Source organism: Schistocerca nitens, chromosome 1, assembly GCF_023898315.1.
Source record: "Schistocerca nitens isolate TAMUIC-IGC-003100 chromosome 1, iqSchNite1.1, whole genome shotgun sequence".
Classification (NCBI taxonomy): Eukaryota; Metazoa; Arthropoda; class Insecta; order Orthoptera; family Acrididae; genus Schistocerca; species Schistocerca nitens.
Window position 1 is genome coordinate 694520756 of NC_064614.1, and position 23746 is coordinate 694544501.

At 41.4% G+C, this 23746-nt stretch overlaps 1 protein-coding gene across 4 annotated transcripts in view; it reads left to right on the forward strand.

The window, feature by feature from the left end:
- Window positions 1-1319: 1319 nt before the first annotated feature.
- LOC126259512 (protein SERAC1) overlaps window positions 1320-23746 on the forward strand; it is a 151979-nt gene continuing 129552 nt past the window's right edge. For 3 of the 4 annotated variants that reach the window (XR_007546527.1, XR_007546528.1, XM_049956368.1), the window contains exon 1: window positions 1320-1417. Coding sequence is in view for 2 of the 4 variants with exons in the window: in XM_049956368.1 (XP_049812325.1) it covers window positions 1377-1417 (41 nt within the window). In the remaining 2 variants the exon portion in view is untranslated. Of the gene's footprint in view, window positions 1418-22003; window positions 22171-23746 lie in introns of those variants that run through there. The other variant, XM_049956377.1, reaches the window with a different exon arrangement.

Consider the following 23746-nt stretch of genomic DNA (forward strand, 5'->3'; position numbering starts at 1 on the left):
TACATCTTTCGAAAGCCGTCTATGCCGGTCAAAACTTGGAGGTAACACGTCGTTACGGGCTTCTTCCAGGTATAAGGGATTTCTCAAATCACGGACAAGCATACAGTTTCAGTATCACTTTATGCGTTTAGTCGTTTATTAGTCGATAGTTATGAATATTATATTATTGGTGATAATAAAAATTTGTAGACTGCCAAATAACATTGTAAATTTAATAAAAGTTCATCCGATTACACGTATTTTTCCCATTATATCAGTTGTAATATAAATAGTACAGGAAATTACTGTGTTAGAAATAAAAAAAAACTGACGAACTGGACTCTATCCAGCGATCCAGCGATTACGTCGCTTGAAAGTTACCACTCGGTTGCCGCGGCGTCATGGTAAAAATGGCCATGCACAGGTACATATTTGACGACGGAAATTATCTTGCAATTTTCTCAATAGCTCTTGAGAAGTGCGCGCTACTGCTCACACATTTTGTTGTCCTCGTGGAGTACTACGAGTGTACGAAGTTTTCAGTAAATCCGCGTTCCAAACGTTGTCGTCTCCCCTTGCGAGTCAAGAGTGTACCGAAAATATTAAATTTGGACCGAGACGACTGGAAAACTGTGAACTGGTCAGATGAGTCCCGATTTCGGTTGGTAAAAGCTGATGATAGATTTCAAGTGTGGCGCATACCCTACGAAGCCATGCACTCAAGTTATCAACAAGGCACTGTGCAAGTTGCGGGTGGCTCCAAAATGGTGCGATCTGCGTTTATGTGGAATGGACTGGGTCCTCCAGTCCAACAGAAGCGATCATTGATTGGAAATGGCTATTTGGAGACCATTTGTAGACATTCAACGATGGAATTTTTATGGATGACAGGACGCCTTGTCATCTAGCCGCAGTTGTTCGCGGTTGGTTTGAAGAACATTCTGAACAATTCGAGGGACATGAATCCCATCGAACATTTATGGGACATAATAGAGGTCAGCTTTCGCACAAAATCCGGTACATGTAACACTTACGTAACTATGGACGGCTGTAGAGGCAGCATGGCTCAATATTTATGCACGGGACTTTCAACGACTTGTTCAGTCCATGCCACGTCGATCGGCTACACTACGTCGAGCAAATGGAGGCTCGATACGATTTTAGGTGTTACCGGATGACTTTTGTCACGTCAGGAAAAACTGGCCGCAGCGGTATTCCACGATTTCGGCAACGGGAAACTACCCCGTCTTGCAGCGTGAGGTCTGAATTTGGCGAGCGGAAGTTGGCAGCACCGCAGCAGCGTCTGCGCGAAACTCCTTTTAACAGGCGGCAGTGGCGGACCGGACGGCTGTCAGTGGGCGACGCGAGGCAACGGCGACGGTGCTCCGCCATCGGCGATGGCTGGCGAGGCGCGAGCCGCCGATGCTGACGGCGACGAGTGAGTAATTACAAGCACCTAGCTGGTAGAAATAACTAAGCCGTTGTCAATCTCATTCAGATCCTTCTGGATCCAAAATAATTATCTGGGGAGGGGCTGCATCAACATATTGTATTTCTAACGGAGGCAGTAGATGTATTGAAGAATTCACTCCCAACCTAATCAGTCTGTTCCCCGAGGAAGGCGGGTGCAACACGGCCGAAACATCTGTTATTGTAGTTCAAATGTTTCAAATGGCTCTGAGCACTATGGTACTTAACTTCTGAGGTCATCAGTCCCCTAGAATTTAGAACTACTTAAACCCAACTAACCTAAGGACATCACACACATCCATGCCCGAGGCAGGATTCGAACCTGCGACCGTAGCGGTCGCGCGGTTCCAGACTGCAGCGCCTAGAACCGCTCGGCCACTCCAGCCGGCGGTTGTAGTATTTTAAGTATTTTATAAGGTGATGCGGCAGTGCACCCAGAAAAAATTTCGTAAGAAAGTAACTGGCTGTACTTAATGGCGGTCTAAGGCTACGCGAGCGATAGCATTAATTAAATGTAGGCCAATACGTACTCTTACATTGTAATAGATTATAACACGCATGATATGTGAAGGTAACGTCCATTAAAACTGTGTTTCACTAATTTAAGCCTAACAGAAGCCATAATTCTTGATTGAACTGCTATATTAGGAAATAATCAACAATACTCATGACACTAACTACCCATCATAGTCGACTCTTATTAGCTCCATTCATATAGCAAGAAAAACGTATTGTTTACTAACGATAAGACTCTCTAACGTAAAACTGAAATAAAATTTCTGCACAAGTTCCTACTTAGGACGTATTAGTGACCAGAGTGATCTTACCCTTGTTTAAGTAAATGGAAAGATAAGCCGCTGCTCAATATTTTTAGCGTCCGGCACGCAGATCTGTCATTTGCCCGCCGTTGCAGCAGCTCACTTGTGCATAATGTCTCAGAATTGATTTCTTATTTCAGCTCACACTTAAGAGGAAAATGTGTCGCATTATTCACTGATAAGGATTAGAATATGAGACACAACAGGATTTCTCGACACTCTTCGTAGTTCTGTACCAAACAATAAAACATCGCGAGAGACCGTTTGGTGAGAGTGTATCGATTTTATTCCAAAGATTTGTTAAAAGTATATAAGAAAGCATCTCGCTCGACAACTACTGCACATCATAACATAGTGTAAAGGAACCTGTAAACAAAAAATGTAAATGTCGTGTGACTAGGGCCTCCCGTCCGGTAGACCATTCACCGGGTGCGTCTTTCGAGTTGACGCCACTTCGGCGACTTGCGCGTATATGGGGATGAAATGATGATGATTAGGACAGCACAACACCCAGTGCCTGAGAGGAGAAAGGCTCTGACCCAGCCGGGAATCGAACCCGGGCCCTTAGGATTGACATTCTGTCACGCTGACCATTCAGTTACCGGGGGCGGACACCTGTAAGTAAAACTCTTGTACCAATGCGTAATACTTGGAATTTGGTTTAATAAAATAAAGTTTATTCTTCAAACATTCGGAATTACACACAATTTTATGTCAATGAGGTATTATTTCCATTACTTTGAAAATACTGCCCAACCGTACACAGATAATCCTAAAAATCATTGTTTTTAATTCAAAACCGCTAGCGATTAAATTTTATCCCGTAAAAATAGGTAGAGCGATGCAGGCAGCCAACACGGTGTCCGTAACATGTGCTGTGTGGATAAATCGCCTCTTCTTCACCAGAAACTTTACATATTTTGTGGTTAGACGCACGTACTCTCAACGACAGAGATTATTCAGCAACTTTCTCTTCCATTGCTTTCTTCGTATTTTGTCTAAGACGAGCGATTAATAAGCCTATCTTTTCATGATTACTTTTCCCCGGTCCGCACGTGCACGCAAATGGAGAGGGAGCGACCTTTAACGAAACACTATTCCCTCTATCAGGCTCTATAGAGTTCCAACACCAGTTTAGTTGTGATATTTGGTATCGATACCAACACACAAAATGGTGTAAAAACCTGTATAATATCGGAACGGAAGTACAAAATGGTGTGAAAACCTATATAATATCGGAGCAGAAGTATCAATACTGTCACATAGCAAAGCGCTAACTATGTTAGGAATATTTTTGTTAATAATACGATTTCTTCACTTGCAATATTTTATTCTTTTGGTTTAATTCGACGTGTTTCGAAGTTACAAGGCTACAATAACGTTTTTTGGCGTGACGTCTGCTTCAATTTATCGGCTTCATTTGCGCACGAAATATTAATCTTCTGCATCGGTGAAAAATTTCCACATTTCCATCTACACTTTAAATAATACTTCTTCGTGGTTAACTGAAACTAAAAATTGAAGCAGATGTAACGGCAAAAAAAAGTCAGATAGTCTTTGAGAATGGAATTGAAGCTCCGACTCGCGTTGGGCTGAATCGGCAAAGTAAAATATTGAGTCTGAAGAAAATGTAAGTTAAGACTGTTTGCAACAAAATGTCTTTTAACATTGTATTGATAGGGTACGTATCAATAAGCTTGCTTGAACGCAAAAGAGCTAATTTAGAACACAAGATGAACCATGGAAATTATGCTACGTTTTCATAAACCAACTTGAATATAAAATCAGATACAAACGTAAAGATCAAAGGATAAATATTGCAAACGCATGAAAAATATAGCCCTTAGCGTCAACTTTATGCTACCGCTACGTTGCATTGTTTCAGTGAATCATTACAGACAAAAGCATTTATTTATAATATGCTTTAATAAGACATAAGCACTGATTTTGAATACAAGGCAAAATACAGGTCTGTTGTATATTTTCGTGCCCCAACTCGAGTGTTACATTATTACTAGACAACTTTTCTGGCGTAGTACGAGCATATTTAATATTACTGGTATACGCTGATGAAATCTAGTATATTTATAATAAACTGTATACAATGCAATGTAGTTTTTACTACTGTACTTGTGTTTACTGCGTGCTATGTAAATATTGCATAAATTTTTATTCTCATTGAATTACTAGCAAGAGGTTATTGTTTTACCCAACGCCATTCGATATTTCCGATACGACTACTCTTATATTTGTACGATACTACGATATTATCGAATGGCTGTTATTGATACCGATGCCATTTGTCTAGAAACAAAAGCATCGATAGTTATTTATGTCAGTAATAGCGGAGTATCCCTACTGTAGTTTCAAACACATGTTGTTACTGTATTCCCTAGATGGCTCTGAGCACTATGGGACTTAACATCTATGGTCATCAGTCCCCTAGAACTTAGAACTACTTAAACCTAACTAACCTAAGGACATCACACACATCCATGCCCGAGGCAGGATTCGAACCTGCGAACGTAGCAGTCGCGCGGCTCCGGACTGAGCGCCTAGAACCGCGAGACCACCGCGGCCGGCTATTCCCTAGAGAGATTCTAAATTTCGCTTACCAGTTCCTATGACGATTAAGCTCGCTGATGGCTTTAAAAGGACCATACGCCCGATATATTGATCCAGCAACAAAACTGTGTGAGCGACGTGCCGCAGTGATCAGTTTACGAAAAAAGTAAAGATTGGATGCACAAAAGAACAAATCAATATCGCTGACGACAGACTGTTGTCGCGCACTGGACGATATTCTAACCACAAACCTTGTGACGGTCCTCAAGGAACAGACGTCTCTCTCAAAGAACAGACGGGTCCCTGAAAGAGTCAGCCTGGTTTCCGGAAAAATCACTCACGTAAAACACGGATTGGTTTGTTCATAAATCCAGATGGATAATACATTGAGGCGGCACGCCACGTGGTTAAATTTAGACATTCATTGTCACACGGTATTGCTAGCGTACATTACACGTTTTCAGTCGATATGTACAGATAGCGTAATGTGGGGCAACGGAGATACGGTCAAAAATACATTTATTCTACAGAAATGTGCAGTAGAAATATTGTGTAAAATCGATTACAGAATATCTTGCAGAAGCCTCATCAGAGACAACGGGGTTATTAGGCTCACATGTCAATAAATTTGTGTTTAATAATGAGGCAGACTCTAGGACCAACAGTGAAATTCACAGCCACGATAGTACAGATTGGCGCACGAAACACCGGCTCCCAGTACAGTCTGTTAGCCAATTAAGTAAGAAATGATGCCCACCACGAGCAGATACAACAGCAAACAGATAAACTTGTAAGAATTAGATAGTAAAGAAATAACAAATAACCTAATGCAGAGGTCTATATTTATCGGATTGGTCTTGTCTTTTACATTACATTAGGTGCTGAAAATGACCTCCTTTTTCTTCATTGCACTTTTGCGAGGGTCCTAACATGTTAATATACACTTTCCGCAACTCTGCCTCATCAGTTCTCAAAATTTCATTACTGTACTAATTTTGTTCTTCAGGTCTCCTAACGTAACTGGGTTATTTGCATACACTTTTCCTTTAGATTGTCCCACAGATAAAAGTGACAAATGGTTAGGTACCGCGAATGAGCGGCCACAATCCTTTGCTGACAGTCCTTTCTTCTGTGTATCTTTCATGAATTCAAGAGATTGACTCGTGTGAAGTGTGACAGGTCGCCCCATCCACTACACGTACGTTCACGGGGGATCAACTGTGAGTAAAATTCCACTAAGATTCCCATACACGCAGCAGTGCGTACTGTTTTTTTTTTTTTTTTTTTTTCAAAAAATATTGCGCCATCAGTTTGACTTGCTGACACGGTACCCCACGTTTCCCTTTTTTTCACCGTGAAGGGGTTCCTCATAGTATAGGGCTTGTTTGTTGACCTGTATCTGCTGTTCTGGGAGTTCACATGTCCTGTGATGGAACAGGCTTTATCAGTCATAAAATTCAGCAGCAGATCCAACATACTACACTCATTTGTTTGACATAGCCATATACAGTAATTCACACGTTTTACCTTATCTTCCTCCTTCGGTTCTTGGACATATGTTGACAATACATATGGACATATGTTGACAATACCCGCGAAAAGTTCACTTGTTGCGACAATTTACGTGTCGACTTCTTTGGCTTATTCATGCTCGAATATCCGTGATCACAGCAGATGTACGAAAAGACAGAACTAGATTCCTTTTTGCGTTTGCAGCTGACCCTTTAGTACGCCACTTATCCTGTATACTGCCCTTTGCTGGTATGGAAACGCCAGGAATCTTCTTTGCAAAAATGTCCCGCTTTTCCTTAAATGAACCAGTAGAGACATACTCCTCCAATACTGTGATTCTTTCTTGAAGAAGGTACATCTCGCTGAGATATTTAATTCACACGAAATAACCAAGTCACAACGGCTTCCGTACTGTCAACACGAAACGACGACATTGGGGGAGCGACAATGAGCAGTTTAGTACTCAGCGCCAGTTTCTCGTGCGCCACCCTGTGGAAGCAAAAAATAATTTCCAGATAAAGTCTAAGTTTCAGAATGAAGTTTTAATATTCTGCTACAAAAACCTGTCGACAGACATCGATCAAGAAAATAGGAACTGCCTAAATATTCAAAAGAATAGTACCTTATCAGTCAAGTCTATAATTTATTAGCGCATATCAAACAGAAGTTAACATTAACGTTCGTATTAAACGGTTTCTAACTCTTCCAGTAAACATGCCGCTGTTAGTGTTTTCTGGAACTAGTGAAGATGCATAAATACTTTGTGTGAAGTAGAAAATAAAAACAACGGCTGACAAGTTTATGAGTAGGATAAACAGATTTGTTTCTTAGTAGCTTATACATATATGGGATTTATGGAATACGATGTGTGAATGAATGAATCATCTGTTTTTCCGGCAAGGCTCAGCACAGTCATATAAGTGTTTGGCCCTTACTGTATGTGTTCAGCGGATATTTGTTTCTTTATAGATGCAGAAATGTGCTTGGTTTTCATATTTCGCAATAAGCCCAACTCGTTCTTGAGACGTAAATATATTTATTGCCTCCGGTAGAATATAATTTTTATTCACTGCACAGGCGTGTTCTGTGATTATTCCTATTATCTGTGCGCCGTTCTACCATACAGTGAAGTATGACAAGCCCCGAACTTGGACATGGTTGCGACATTGAATGAATTCCTAACAAAACGAGTGGGACAATGAATGTAAAACTTCTTGCGGATCCGGGCAGAGTGTTGACAAATCAGCTTTTTTGAGCTAACTATTTAGCTGGCAGATGAGTGATTTAGCTGAGGTACGGAATTATGTCTTTTTTCACAATAATTTGGTTTCTTTACTAAATTTTTTCCGTGACTATCGGAAAGCATTAAAATCCATGTTGATTAAAAGAAAATTATTTGCGTTGAACTAAGACTTCAACACTCTTCAATTGTGTATGAAAACGTATTATAAGACCGTATTAAAAATCACTAAAAAGCAAGCTATAGCTGTGTCGGTGTGTGTTCTGCGCTCGTCACCACATATACACAGTTGAGAGCTTTACCGGAAACGGTTTCTGCTGCATAGCTGACATAGCGAAATATCGCAACTTCACAATAATAAAGGGAGCTGTTCTAAACAAAACATACTTTGATTTACGCAGGATGAATCAGAAGTCATACGCTTCACAGTTGCAATAAACAATGTGTCAGTGACTGAAGTAACAAGAGAAATAGCGAACTTCTGTTCAGCACAGCAGTTTGCTGGATGTAAGAAGTACTATAATATTACAATGCAGATATTATGAATTTAGAATGCAGATTTTATGAAGTTCGTCCTGTAGGAACATTTATTGCGAGAGAAAAAGTTGTGCAAAGAAACTGGCACTAAGGTGACTATGTAAATACATGTTTGCGTCAAAATATTGAGGTTTTAAAAAGGGGATGATATCTTAAAAGCATATCGTAGAAATGAAATCTCAGATTTTTATATCTGCATTCGAAGCACAAGTGCATCATGTCTCTGATATGCACAAGGCATGCCTCTAAATTTTTATTCTTTGGTGCTTTCTGGAAGTTTTACGTTTTTGAATATCTATGCATTTCCTCTGCCGCTATTGAAGCCATTAAAATGAAACGTCGTTGGCGCATTGAAGATATGATGCAAAATCCTGTGGAACAGGTATTTCCTGAAGTTGTTTTAAAGCACATACCTGATATCAGTAAATGCAACACTGATTAAATTTTGCTTGTTTGTGTATAAAATTTGATCCAATTGCTCTGAAGAAAGTTGTACTTCTCAAACAATACCTACCTTACTGCATTTTAATATACGCACCTCCGCCCTTTAAACACCTTACACACTATAATATTGCAAAAATAAAACTACACAATTATACACCTTGTCTTATTTCAGCCTTTTTATGTCTTATTTCGTTTTGGAGAGTTGGCAAGACTGCCAGGTAGTGGTAGTATAGGAGGCTATATGCCTGCGTCTCAGAGTGACAGCACTACCACTGTTGTAACACTCGCGAACTGCAATTTGGCACGCTGTGAGAGGCCCTTGCGGTGAGCGGGGAGAGCGGGGGTTTCGTGCGGGGCGAGGTAAGGTGTGCGATACGCAACGTCTAGTAGGCAACACAAACCACTGTTTTCGAGTTTCCGCAAAACAGCAATGTGAAATACGGAGGTAATGATTAGTTAAATACTTCGTGTTATCGAAACGGAGAGTGCTGTTTCTATCGACATGTCAGATAACCGCCTCACCACTCATTTTCGAAACAATCGCGAAGAAAATAGCGCAACAATACATTCCTCAGCGACAGCACAGCTCAGCGACAATGCAGTCTAACACCAGCGAATAGTATGCAGTACAGTTGGCAAAGAAAGGCATGGCGCGAAGTCTCCGACCGCTGCTGAGTGCTACCAATCAGAAGTAGGAAGTCTACGCCCCAAGTTACGCTTAGTACGCTCTGTGTGACGAAGGGTAACTGTTAAGTACTACAAGAAACCATGTGCACTGATTCTGATGAAGGGACTGTCTGTAGTGTGAAAGTGGAAAGGAAGTAGACCTTAATTGTACTATACTGCTCCAAGCGAAAGACGCCTTAATCCTGCAGTTGAGGAGCGTGGGACGTAGTGGACTGTTTGAGTCAAAAACGCTTCTGATAACAATGGAGCGCCAGTGAGAAACGGATCTACAACAGCGCCTAGCTTTTCCACAACAGAAAGACAAAACCAGAAAAGAATTTCAGTTTATTACGTTATTTTTTATACAAACTATATTTTATGTTTTTATACTTGTGATGTGTTACCATCTTAGAACGAGACATCATCAACCTGGCCAGAGTTGCACAAGAACACCATAGCTACTTGCTGTGGCGATTTATGGCTGAAAACATTCGTAAGGCAGTCAGTCAGCTAAGTAGTTACAACTGGGAGTGAGTAAATAAGACTATTTGTAATAGATCAAAACCACTAAAAAGTGTTTTTCTACTGCCCAAATAAAAGAACATGGACTCTTTTTGTTGTCATCGATATAAGAAGCTTCAGAAAATTCAAAAATTAAATAGATAGAATATCACAAAGAAGAAATTGTAAGAATTGTTGTTAAATTAAATGTTCTTACGAGTTGAAAGATATGAACTGCAAATATAATCTTCCAATATATTGCAAAAGTGCAGGAAAACTGCAATTCTTTTCTAATGTATGCGTCTGAAAGGAAAGATTTGGTGTGGCAAGCTCAGTAAGCAAGACTCAGTTACCCAGAGATAACGACCAAGGAAAATACCAGCAAACATTTGTAGTTCAAAAAAGTAAATTATTTTACCAACGAATATGTAATTAACTTGGAAAACTTAAGTCACTTGACAAGCATAATGGATGCTTTTGCCCTGAATGGGATGGAAAGTTTTCAGTTTGATATCTTCCACGTACAGTACAGTTACAAGATCTACACACACGCACACGTACACATATTCACAACCTGATTGGCCCGAGTGAAGTATGCATACGCTCGCTTTAACGGTCAGCTTTTCAGCAGCGAAGCCCAGCCGAGTCGCTTTGAGGGGTCACGACAGGGAACGTGAATCGGCAGCCACTACGTGGTAAACTTAGAGCAATATAGTCTATAGTAGGCAGTATAATCCAGCCCTTATTGAGAACACCCCACACGCCACTGTTACACGATCTTCGCGTGCAGTTCGATCGCTGATGGAATGAAGAGGAGGACGAGAAGTTCAACTGGCGGACATTGCAGTCGTACGGAATACGCTTCGATTGCATCACGCTTCCTGCGCCCGTTTTCTACCTTATTCTTCTCTTCGCTGTCCAATGATGGATGTTTTTGCTTACTGCCGTCAAGTTAAGAAAATAGGTAAAATGCATCTAAATGTTCTGCTTATGAGAAGGTTGGGCGGAAATTTAAACTGTTAATAAAACAATGGAGTAGTTGAAGCAAATTTATTAGAAATGCAACTACACCTTTGGAGTAATTCTCCCCGTAGTCATCATTTAGATTTTTAGCATTTCACGTATCTTCTTTAGGAAGGCAAAAAACATCTCTCTAGGTGTAGAATTTTTTTTATTAAAACGACGACCGATTTCACGTCAATTTAGGCACGTCCTCAAGTGATCTGAACAAGTTTTAGAAAGGAAGTATTTCACAATTTTTTATACTGGTTTGGTAAATATTGTTATATGTTTTAGAATAGTCCTGTACGTATTTACATAAATTGTGTATACAACACTAATTTACGCTTTCTGAAGCCTCCCCCGTCGTTCACGTCACTGATAAATTAAAACCCGCTAGAAGCGTTTGTCAACGTGTTAAAAATGGGGTGTGCCCAAGAACAAAATGAAACGAGTATTTGGGGAGGAGAGAATAAAATAGGCTCAGCAAAGTGGGTGAAAATATATATTAAACACCAATAAAACGTAATGCAACGTATATCAGAAAGAATCATCCGATTTGGCACGTCCATAAAAAAAAAATGGCTCTAAGCACTATGGGACTTAACAGCTATGGTCATCAGTCCCCTAGAACTTAGAACTACTTAAACCTAACTAACCTAAGGACATCACACAACACCCAGTCATCACGAGGCAGAGAAAATCCCTGACCCCGCCGGGAATCGAACCCGGGCGCGGGAAGCGAGAACGCTACCGCACGACCACGAGCTGCGGACGGCACGTCCATATTTCTGAAACCAAGAAACATACACAATGAATTTTGTTTTTTGACGAACGGGAAACTCAAAAAGATGTTTTTCGTACCTTTTCATAGGCGTTCAATATGCCCCCCTTGGGATACACGGCATATGTCAGTATGGTATTCAAACTGTTCCCACACTGCAGCGTGCATGAGTTACGGCTTCCACAGCTGCTGTTATGCGAAGTCTCAGATTCATTGTTGTTGGTAACCGAGGCACATAAAAACTAAGAGTATTATAAACCCCCATCACATACAGTCAGGTCTGATGACCTTGGAGGCGAATAATGTAAGGATGAATCATTTGGTCCAGTGCTACCGATCCATCGTTAAATAATCCTTTGATTTAAAGATTCCCGCACTTCCAGATGCCAGATGCTGTAGCGAGCCTCCTGAGGGCTCACAACATACTACTTTATCTTCGTTACCATTTAATAATAGGATCGGTACATATGCGGCCCTGGGTGCCGCCCCACAATGTCAGTATTGGCTCTTGAGCAAAGTTCAAGACCACAGGTAAAAACTGTACATTCTTTATTTTCCGATCGTTTCAGTCTCATTTCCTGGGCGTCATAATCGACAGATTTCTCCTCATTAGTTTTGTGTCAGTGGTATGAAGGAGGAGATAAATAATTTTGTAGGAAGCAGTTGACATTTCAAGTAGCATAGAACGCCAAATACATCATATTATACACACTGCTCCATCGGGAGTGGGAAACGTTTTGCTGAAACTTTGCACATCAAAATGAAGGTTGTGGATGTCGTGAATATGCAGTAAACTGAGTATGCAACATGTAAACGAGATTCTGTAAAATAAGGTGAGGCGCCCTGCGTTTTGGAAACGAGCGAGGAGGGTCAGCGGCTAAGAGACTGGTCCCGTAGTCCACAGCTGAAAACAGATGTTTACGTGGCCAAGCTGATTGAGATTCCCCAACCAGACGGATGCTGCGATGGTTCCTTAGACAATTTGAAGGTCGAATTTTTGCTGCATCTTTTGCAACTGAAAGATCAACACCAAACCCTTCCTTCCTCCACTCTTAGTTTTTGATGTTCTGCGTGCAACCATGTTGAAGTTTTGAGCTGCATTCGCCATCAGCTAATGTTCCTATAGAAGTATAAGAAATCAGTGCGTGAATATTCAGTAAAAATAGCTTCCGGTAAAGTTTGACAAGCATTATGCAGTATGGACAACTGAATGTTGAAGATAAAAGAGCAAAATGAAATATGAAAACAGTATAGCTAAAATTTGTCCCTCACACTGGTAAGATTTGGAAATCAACAGCATAACAAAAAGTGTTTGAACCCTGAACTTATGGTGAATTAAATGTTTGCAAACAGGGCGTTCCCTGTATAGACGAGAGTCAAAAATGGTGGAAATTTGTGGTAAAGTCTTATGGGACCAAACTGCTGAAGTCATCGGTCCCTTAGCTTACACACTATTTAACCTAACATAAACTAACTTACACTAAGGACGATAAACACATCCATGCCCGAGGGAGGACTCGAACCTCCGACGGGGGGAAGCCGCGCGGACCGTGACAAGACGCCCTAGACCACGCGGCTACACCGCGCGGCAGGCGAGAGTCAATTGTCCTTTGTGCTGAGCTGTTGAAAGTGGGCAACCAGATGTGGCTTACATAGACTGTTTGAATCGCTAAGGGGTCTCAGCGATTCATCTTTGGAAATATCGTGCTCTATCTGTGCACACATTACGTACGAAATAAAACATTTTAGTTATCTTCACTTGCGTAAACATATTATTACTTCCATAGTTACCATGATTTGGTTCAAATGGTTCAAATGGCTCTGAGCACTATGAGACTTAACTTCTGAGGTCATCAGTCCCCTAGAACTTAGAACTACTTAAACCTAACTAACCTAAGGACATCACACACATCCATGCCCGAGGCAGGATTCGAACATGCGACGTAGCGGTCGCGCGGTTCCAGACTGTAGCGCCTAGAACCGCTCGGCCACTCCGGCCGGCACCATGATTTGGATACGGATTCCATTTTCAATAGCCGAAGTGAACGAAACCCATTATTTATTATTTAATTCTTTTGTTTAAAATGGAATGCATTCCCGTAACATGTCCAGTATGGAAACAACAAAACACTGACACAGCTCAGAGGCAACTATACATTTTATTTTGTCATTTAAAATGTATGTGTTAACTTCAAGGTATGACGTCTACAAAACATTAGCGATGGAAACGTTTCCATACATTTCAAATTGGTTTTCACATGAAACGACATGGTCGTTGTCCATTGTCTTTACAGGGGCTAGTTGAAGAAGTCAGGACCCGATTCTTAGGTTAACTGATCTACGTAACGAAAACTTTTTTTTTACTTCAATTAAAGTTACATGCCAGAAGCGACAAGCAAATAAAGCGGTAGACTTCGATATTTTTAGGCGTCATAACACCGCCTTCTCCTATACTTACGTAATTTTTACATAGATCTTATTCAGAGCAGCTTGTCAGATTGTGGAACGTGTTAAAGAAATCCCAAAGTCTTACGTATTTTCAGCAGATTGTACGACTAGATTTACAACGTCCGTCCAATGAGTTCCGAGACGGATTTTATTCATGGCGTGCAAGTGATATCAGCGCGGTAACTATAGTGGCAGTTTGAACTAACAACTGTAAACAACAGAGGTGCATTGGACCAGTCAGTTTGAGCACGCAGCGTTAAGTAGTGGGTGTGCGGCCGAAGGGTGTCGAAAATGTTCTGTAACAAATCGCAGTGGAGCAACAAACTGAACATCTCTGAAACAAATATTCTAGATATTCTCTAGAATGTTTTGATGAAGAGAAAAGTGTGTGCATAGTTTGACCCGCACAGCCTGACTCTTGAGCAAAAACGTGTCTCGCGACTTCACTCGAAAGAAAAAGCGTAAAATTTTTCTTGGAAAAAATCATCAAGGGTGGTGAGGTTTGGTATTGTCAATACGAAACTACCACAAAATGACAAACTGCAGAATGGATGTCTGGTGGTTTGCCAAGATCAAAGGCGGAGTAAATGCGACGCATAACTTGAAAGAAGGACTTTTCTGACAGCTTAACGTGTCATGCAGCCAAGTGGAGGGAGACTATGAGGAACAGCTGACGGTCGAAACCATCATCGTAAGTTTTCTCTATGTTTTATTAATTCAGCCTCGAAACTTTTTGAACTGGCGGAGTAGGTGTATCTTTCCAGGCTGAAGATTCGACTGTCACGCGTGGCTTAAAAGACTAAGGAAGGTTCTTAGCTACTGCTATTTCGGTCAGCTGCGAGTCGAGTATGAACAACTGTTTAGTGTAGATTATATATGACTGTGTAGTATATGGGTCTGTAATGAAAGTGTGTAGAGTGTAGTGCTGCGTTTCTGTTGATGACGACCACTATGGAGAACAGGGAAATGGTGAACATGGTGCCTGCTCTCGGACAGGACCCAAGCGGCTGTCGAGATTAACCACTACAGTCGATAGACGGGTCACCATTCAAAGGGCACGAATGATACAGTGCCTCACTCCCTAAGGCTTATAGAGGGATCTCGAATTTAAAGCCGGCCGTGGTGGCCGAGGTGTTCTAGGCGCTACAGTCTGGAACCGCGCGACCACTACGGTCGCAGGTTCGAATCCTGCCTCGGGCATGGATGTGTGTGATGTTCGTAGGTTAGTTAGGTTTAAGTAGTTCTAAGTTCTAGGGGACTGATGCCCTCCGATGTTGAGTCCCATAGTGCTCAGAGCCATTTGAAGTATTTCGCAGAAACAGGGGGAAAGTCCCCTATTACTCGAATACTGTACCTGCGATAAATCACTGGAAACAGTTGTTGTTGTTGTTGTTGTGGTCTTCAGTCCTGAGACTGGTTTGATGCTGCTCTCCATGCTACTCTATCCTGTGCAAGCTTCTTCATCTCCCAGTACCTACTACAGCCTACATCCTTCTGAATCTGCTTAGTATATTCATCTCTTGGTCTCCCTCTACTATTTTTACCCTCCACGCTGCCCTCCAATACTAAATTGGTGATCCCTCGATGTCTCAGAATATGTCCTACCAACCGATCCCTTCTTCTAGTCAAGTTGTTCTCCTCTTCTCCCCAATTCTATTCAATACCTCCTCATTAGTTATGTGATCTACCCATCTAATCTTCAGCATTCTTCTGAAGCACCACATTTCGAAAGCTTCTATTCTCTTCTTGTCTAAATTATTTATCGTCCACGTTTCACTTCCATGGGCAACGGCCTTGCCGCAGTGGATACACCGGTTCCCGTAAGATCACCGAAGTTCAGCACTGCCGGGCGTGGTCGGCACTTGGATGGGTGACCATCCAGCCGCCATGCGCTGTTGCCATTTTTCGGGGTGCACTCAGCCTCGTGATGCCAATTGAGGAGCTACTCGACCGAATAGTAGCGGCTCCGGTCAAAGAAAACCATCATAACGACCGGGAGAGCGGTGTGCTGACCACACGTCCCTCCGATCCGCATTCTCCACTGAGGATGATACGGCGGTCGGATGGTCCCGATGGACCACGTGTGGCCTGAAGACGGAGTGCTTTTCACTTCCATACATGGCTACACTCCATACAAATACTTTCATAAACGGCTTCCTGACATTTAAATCTATACTCGATGTTAACAAATTTTTCTTCTTCAGAAACGCTTTCCTTGCCATTGCCAGTCTACATTTTATATCCTCTCCACTTCGACCATCATCAGTTATTTTGCTCCCCAAATAGCAAAACTCCTTTACTACTTTAAGTGTCTCATTTCCTAATGTAATTCCCTCAGCATCACCCGACTTAATTCGACTACATTCCATTATCCTCGTTTTGCTTTTGTTGACGTTCATCTTATACCCTCCTTTCAAGACACTGTCCATTCCGTTCAACTGCTCTTCTAAATCCTTTGCTGTCTCTGACAGAATTACAATGTCATCGGCGAACCTCAAAGTTTTTATTTCTTCTCCGTGGATTTTAAACAGTAAGAACCACGAAATATTTAGGAGTAACTGATCGGAACAGATTAAAGTGGAATGACTACATAAAACTAGTTGTACCAAAAACCAGATGCCGGGCTGAGGTTAATCGGTAAAACCTTAAGGAAATGTAATTTATAATATAAGCTGCTTACAACTTACTAAGTCTTAAACGCACAGCTTAGTTACCTGATTCAGAAAGCAGAATATCCGTTCTGTGTAGGCTCCAAATATTCTTCTATGTTAAGTTTGCAGTGACAGAAATTTCTAGGTCGTCAGGGCTCCACTGCGTTAATACGGCAGATGGCAACTCTTGCTTGTGCCTGTCAGCATGGGTAGGTTTGCGATTAACTGTGTATCCCACGATTCCATCAGTCCTTCTGTAGATCACTGCTTCCAAATAAAATGAAGTTTCTTATCACTTTCAACCGCTGTCGGTAAACTTAATGCTAGAATGAAGAAAATTAAAACATTCGAGAAACCGGTTTACGGGATCCACTCCATGTATCCACATTATAAACGTATTTTCAAAAAACAGGTTGGTTTTAAAGTTGTCTTCCTTAGTGCGCAAAGCAAAAATCCTTCATGAACAAGTTTGCAAGAGGGGTGAGAATGTGCTTCCCACAACCAGTCAACAGTACTATTACTTTTGTCCTTCATTGTTGTTTCATTCCCCTCGCCCCGTATGGCCGAAGGGTGAGCTCCCTGCGGTTTACACATTCCACTCTTCTTTCAAATAATTTTAAAATACTTAGATCAGTACATATAAAAAGATTAAACAGTTACATTTGATTTTACAGTTATTAAATAGATGATTTTCACGAATGATATTCAAAAATATCACCGTTGACGTTCTTTCTCGTTTTCAAAGGAGAAGGGTCTCAAAAAACAGCTCTGCACGTTCACGGAAATTGATAGGTGGATTGAAATGCGGGGAGAAGGGAAGAAGATGCATGGGGGCGGAGGCCTAGTGTGTGGTACGCTTTTAAGGTAGGGTTGTTTCTGTGGAAGAAGATATGATGTTTTTGCAAGTTTAGTGTTGTTGGGATGCGTCGGCATATGCGCGGAAGCGTAAGACGTATCGAAATTAGGGAGGAAACGATGCGGTTGTTGGACAAGAATTTGCTTTTAGTGTAGGATACACAGGAGTGTTTACTATGTGCGAAGTGGAGCGAGAGTTTGAGAAGACTGTAAGAAATCTACCTTTGAGGGAGGTAAATGTATCCGGAAAGGGAGCCAGAGTGCTTGGTATTCCAGGATTTGGAGGGAGTAATACACTGATATCCAAGCAACACTAGCGTAGAGGAGGATAGTTCGGATTAGTATTTTTAACATGGGAAGGGTAGTGGAGGGTTTCGAACTCTACGGCTGGCCGTTTAAAAGTTTTAGTCTACTACGGGCTTCTACTGCAAGGCTTTCCATACTACAAAGTGGGAACAATGGAACTAGCCAGGAAAAGACTACTATTTTATGCACCTTAAGGTGTCATCTTTTAAAGTCTTGTTTCATAGAGAGAGAAACGTTTGTCCTGCTGTTTCAACTTCTGTTTCGAGAGTCGGGAAGTTGGACTTTACGGTAGACAACTAGTACATTGCGTTAAAGGTAAAACTGACACAGCATCTGCTGCACGCATCTTATTCTTTCAATAGCCTATACAATGCTCATAAAAAATAAAATAAAAAATTAGAGACGACGCGCCTACACGGAGTGAATGAACAGTAAATCTCTAACTACGACAAGGATACTGTGGGAGGCAGTAAACTGGTCATTTTCCAATAAGATCGAGGAGGGGACTCTGTCTAGAAATGTATAATTTTCAGCGCTTTGGGCCTTCGAAATTTGAGATGGAGTCCAATCTTCTAATTGCGTTTGCTATCCTGATTAGTTATGCAACTCATTCATCATCAATGTAATGAGGACGCAGGGACTGCGCCTGCAGAACGCCTAATATGTTGAGCAGGAAGTAACCTGATCATTTTTCAACACGCAGCCTATTTTCGGAAATGTGCAGGAGTGCTGTTTATTAGGCTCAGTCCATTCATTCACTTAACACTGATGGTTACTAGGTTGAGTATTTCAGTAAAAAGCCAAAGAAGCTTTCACGCCGCCGTTATCAAGCCTTGAATCGTCAGAACCTGTACCACGCATTTCCAGCAGGGGTTCCCTCTTGTAAAATGCCGTCCGTACAGCGTATCTGGCAGTGTAGTTAATTTTTTTATTTTTTAAATGTACCTTATGTAGGTAGCCCCATCGTCTGTAGTTCGTATCACTTCCGCGAGACTGCATCAGTGGTTTATTCGAAGACGTTTAAATATTATCATCTTGATTTTACGATCCGGCGGCTAACCAGACAAGACTATCCTGTCTTTAGTCTGATTTGATCCTGTTCTCGATACCTTCCTGTATTCTCTCAATTTCTTCGCTTCTGCGTAACAGGTGGATTTTACTTCCCTCATAACCTGTTTCACAAATTCCAGTGTCTATCCAAGAACTATCGCCATATTCATCTCCTTCCTATACCATTCTTGGATGTTCCACTAACCTCTGTCTCTTGTTGGTAGGCATTTCCTGCAGACTTTTTTTCTTTCCTATTCTTCATTTCGTACGTGTTTTACGCAGTCAATTTTTAAAATTCTCCTATTGTAAGGCAACTTTGATACTTCTAGATCCTTCTTCTTGGTTTTTCTCTCGTTTCACATGCATTCTGTGCTGCGCTCCGGAAGATCTTCCTTAATACCACGTCGATGATTGACATATTAGCTGAAAGAAATTTTCTTCTCGTGCGTCAGTCGATCGATATTTCATTTACTGTGGTCATCTTTCAAAGTCTTTTCTCATAGAGAGGAAAAAAAAGTTTATCATGCTGTTTCTACTTCTGAGTGTTTATAGCTGTGGGAAGTTGGTTTGTTACTACAGCACTTTCCGTCACTTTCATTAACGCTTTAATTATCTTTAAACCACATTCTCTGCTAAATGGGCCTTCTCTGACTACACTAGTATAATTTGACAGGCGTGAGCCATTTGCAGCAGTTGTTTATTTCCTTGTAAACACGCACCTGATCCGTTTCGATACATGCAGTTGTGGCTTGTTAATCTGGAAATTTGTGGAAAGTTCTTATGGAACCAAATTGCTGAGGTCATCGTTCCCTAGGCTTACACACTACTTAATCTAACGCAAACTAACTTACGATAAGGACAACACACACCCATGCCCGAAGGAGGACTCGCAACTCCGACGTGGCAGCCGCGCGAACCGTGGCAAGGCGTCCTGGACCGCACGGCTACCCCGCCCTGCGCTTGTTAATTCTCAGTTGTTAGTAACATTATGTTAATCATTTTATGTTTTATGTACTGTGTGAAATTGAACAAATTGCAGTTTACGTTTTTGTCGCTTAAATTTACTGAGGCATATCCGATGGCCTGAATTTCAAACACATATTCACTTGAATGCAGTATTTCTAACTTACATTTTGTGCTATTTACTTCCATGCTTCAAACAGTTCTGTTTTTTGCGCTTTCTAGCTCAAGTATGTTTTATTACTTACACGATGTTATGGTCTTTTACGTGTATTGCTGCTTGCCGGTGAAGCTATTCTTTTGCCCAGCCAAAGAAATGAAGTAGACACAACACATCCACGCAGAAACTCTGACTAAAGGTATCACATAAATACTTTCTACAGTTTGCAAATCTACGCAGAACAAACATTATAATGTTGTGGAATCGTGAGAGTGCAGTTTGTGAGATGTACTGACAAAAATTCTTACTGATGTAGCCAGAAGTACATCATCACCATGGCAACAAGAACACGCGTATAACATCAACATAAATATAAGTAATAAAGCAGAATTAACGAACAAAACTGCTCGAAGAGCAGAAGTGTTCCTTACATAGCGGTACGAGTGTTACGGCAAAATACATAAGTTAAAACAGCTGCTTTTAAGTGAAAATGTGCATAGTGTTAGGGCACGAAAATGGTCCAATAAATTAAACCCGAGTCGTGTAAAGCAAAAGGTCAGTAGTTTTTATTCAACTGCACCTGGACAGAATCTAAAACTAATAATTATAATGCAACTAGTAAATTTTTGTAACCATTACTTCAGACAGTGAAGGCCTCCCTTATAATAGTTTGTTCATAAATGATGCTTGAACACACACAGTTTCGAGCTGCAAGTTGGCACTGCGTGTGCAGTGTGATCCTTTGCACTCCATTTCGATGTTGCGTGCAGCCATCATCGCAGACTAGCGGCATGAGTCCACTTACGTTAATCTTTTTCCATTTCGTAAGACCCGCGCGTCACTATAGCAGTCTAGCCAAACCGCTGGTCAAGGATCAGCTAAGGGTCTTGTCCCCTCAACGAACACGCTCGTCGAATTGCGCATGCGTGGGAATGACCGGTGCGGAGCTGACGACTCGTGATTCGCCGCGCACGTGTCCGGCGACTGGACAATACTACGCGACACGTGGACCAACTGTAATCACTGCGGGAGTAGCACTCATCACTGCAGGTTCTCTCTCTATCTCTCTCTCTCTCTCTCTCTTTCTCTCTCCAACAACCTCAACTCTTCATGGACCGAGCGAAGTGGCACAGTCATTTTCTGGCTTCTCCCCCAGAGTTAGAATTTCTGAACGTTTCTCCAGTAAGCTAACAGCCGGTAGAGATCATTTCCTTATATACTCATTCTTTCTATTGTCCTTGTTGTAACACGTGAGTCAGAGAGACTATTTTCTCGGAGGCAGAAATCTGTAGTGGTGTAACCAGAGTACAAATGTTCAAATGTGTGTGAAATCTTATGGGACTTAACTGCTAAGGTCATCAGTCCCTAAGCTTACACACTACTTAACCTAAATTATCCTAAGGACAAACACACACACCCCTGCCCGAGGGAGGACTCGAACCTCCGCCGGGACCAGCCGCACAGTCCATGACTGCAGCGCCTAAGACCGCTCGGCTAATCCCGCGCGGCCCAGAGTACAAAAAATGGGCACATACGTACAAAGACCCCAAAATAAAACTCATCTGAAAAACTTTTGTAAGGTCAACTGCCATTTCTCTAGTGAAATACGGCGTGCAGATTTCGACAAAATCCCAAAGCCGCTTAGCTATGTAAGTTAAGATTCATAAACATTTCCCGGGTTAGTTTCGCTTTGGCCAACCTGTAACAACAATCAGCTGCTATACCATTTCACTCTCCCTTCTGTTAATGTTTACAAACGTGTCACAGATATCTAATGGCAGGCTTTATTCCCACACTGCACTGCACCAGCTCGTTCGAGGATGGAGCTTCTTAAAAACAGCGAAAGCCGAACATAATAATCGAAGTTTAACTGTTCTGAAACAATTAGAATATCCTTGCAATATTTTCTGCCTCATTTTCAACACATTAATTGTGGAACTTTCAGTGCTTCATTGGAAATCGCATCGCAGCGTTATGACTATCCTTTTCCCTCCTACAGATAGAGGTGCCACGCTGGTGTGGAATCCAGAAACAGACGGCCCAGCCACCCAGATGAAGGTTTTTCGGTGTTTCTTCAAATACTTTCGGTCGCCGACCGAGGAAGCTCTTCTTATAATGAATCTATTTTTGTGTTCTTCTGAACGATAGCTAAAAGTCGGTAAATACAGAATATTTGATTGACATACGAAACGGATGAAAAGACAACCTGAAATTGACACAAACAGGTGAGCAAGGTTTGCATTTACTGTTGATTAGACTGTAAAATTGTCATCGCCTGAGCCCATTCCCATTCTTTTCTAGACCGTGAATTTATACGCTGAGAAACGCCTCCAATAAATAATAAAGCGTTTGCGAAAAACTTGGGGAATGGAATATCGCTTAACAAAAGGAGAGTTGGGGTCCTCTACCGTCAAATTGGTAAAATTTTGTGTTTCTTAAAGTAGTTTTTGGTAACTGTTTTGGAGTTCAGGGTAAAAAATGTGTTTTACTAAATAATAAGACACCTATTTCAAGTTAAATGATATTTCTTGGTTTAGATAGCTATTTGCCACTCGTATTCTTTTGTTAAAATGTATTTGAAATACACTGTAATCTATATTGCTACATAATTATTTAAAAAATGATTGAATCTGTTGGAGTAATATATTCGCTGATTTCTGGAGTCATTTTACCCAGTGTAACATGATACTCCATGGCGGAGAGGGGGGGGGGGGTTATAGCCCCCCCTCCTTGTCACCGCCCCTGATCTGTCCATATTGTTCTTCGTCATATAGTCAGCTTTCAGTGTCAGCGTGCATACTGAACTTTAATTACTTTATATATGAAGACCTCGGCTGTGAACAATGGTAAGAGACACTCGACGAGAGCTGTAGATATTCCGTGTGGTAAATGGCAGATTTGTAAGGATGTGTGCATGTGAACAGTAGTAAGTCCCAAGAACATGGCTGCTAGCAGAAGTAACGTGTACGGTGTTCGTGCCTTAAAAATGCTTTTTTCGAACGATTTGCGCAAATCTATGAACAATGTGGATAACTACGACTCAGATAAAGGTGCTGAATATGGTTCTGAATGCACATGCGCTTCAGAAGTTGTTGTTATCCAGATAAATGTGAATAGTTCTTTAGACAAGTAAACAATTCATTATTTCAAAAATTGATAACGCAAATTTTAGTATCGTAAAGAGAAACAATGCGGACCATAAAAATTTGTATTTTTGAGAGTTTCGCAGTAATGTTTCGTTATCCCGCCCAGCAAGTAAACTGGTAAGTCGACGGTATCTGATCTTGAGTGCACTTGGTTTGTAAGTAAACAATGTTAAGTAACCATTGACGTATTTCTAAGAATAAAATTGTGGATAAAATTTACGATTTCAAAAGTTTGTCGTTACTCTAGACGTATTTGAGGACGATGGCTAATCTGAATGAAAAAATCGCAATTGATTTACTTGTAGTATCTTTCTTATGATAAAAAATGGTTCAACTGGCTCTGAGCACTATGGGACTTAGCATCTACGGTCATCAGTCCCCTAGAACTTAGAACTACTTAAACCTAACTACCCTAAGGACATCACACAACACCCAGTCATCACGAGGCAGAGAAAATCCCTGACCCCGCCGGGAATCGAACCCGGGAACCCGAGCGTGGGAAGCGAGAACGCTACCGCACGACCACGAGCTACGGACGAGTTCTTTCTTATGAGAATTGATTGAAACTTTGCTGTGCAGTTTCTCATAACAGCCAAATTGTCTCTTGACATTGTTTACAGTCGAGGTCTTCATATATTTGCAGAGCCTTAGCCCC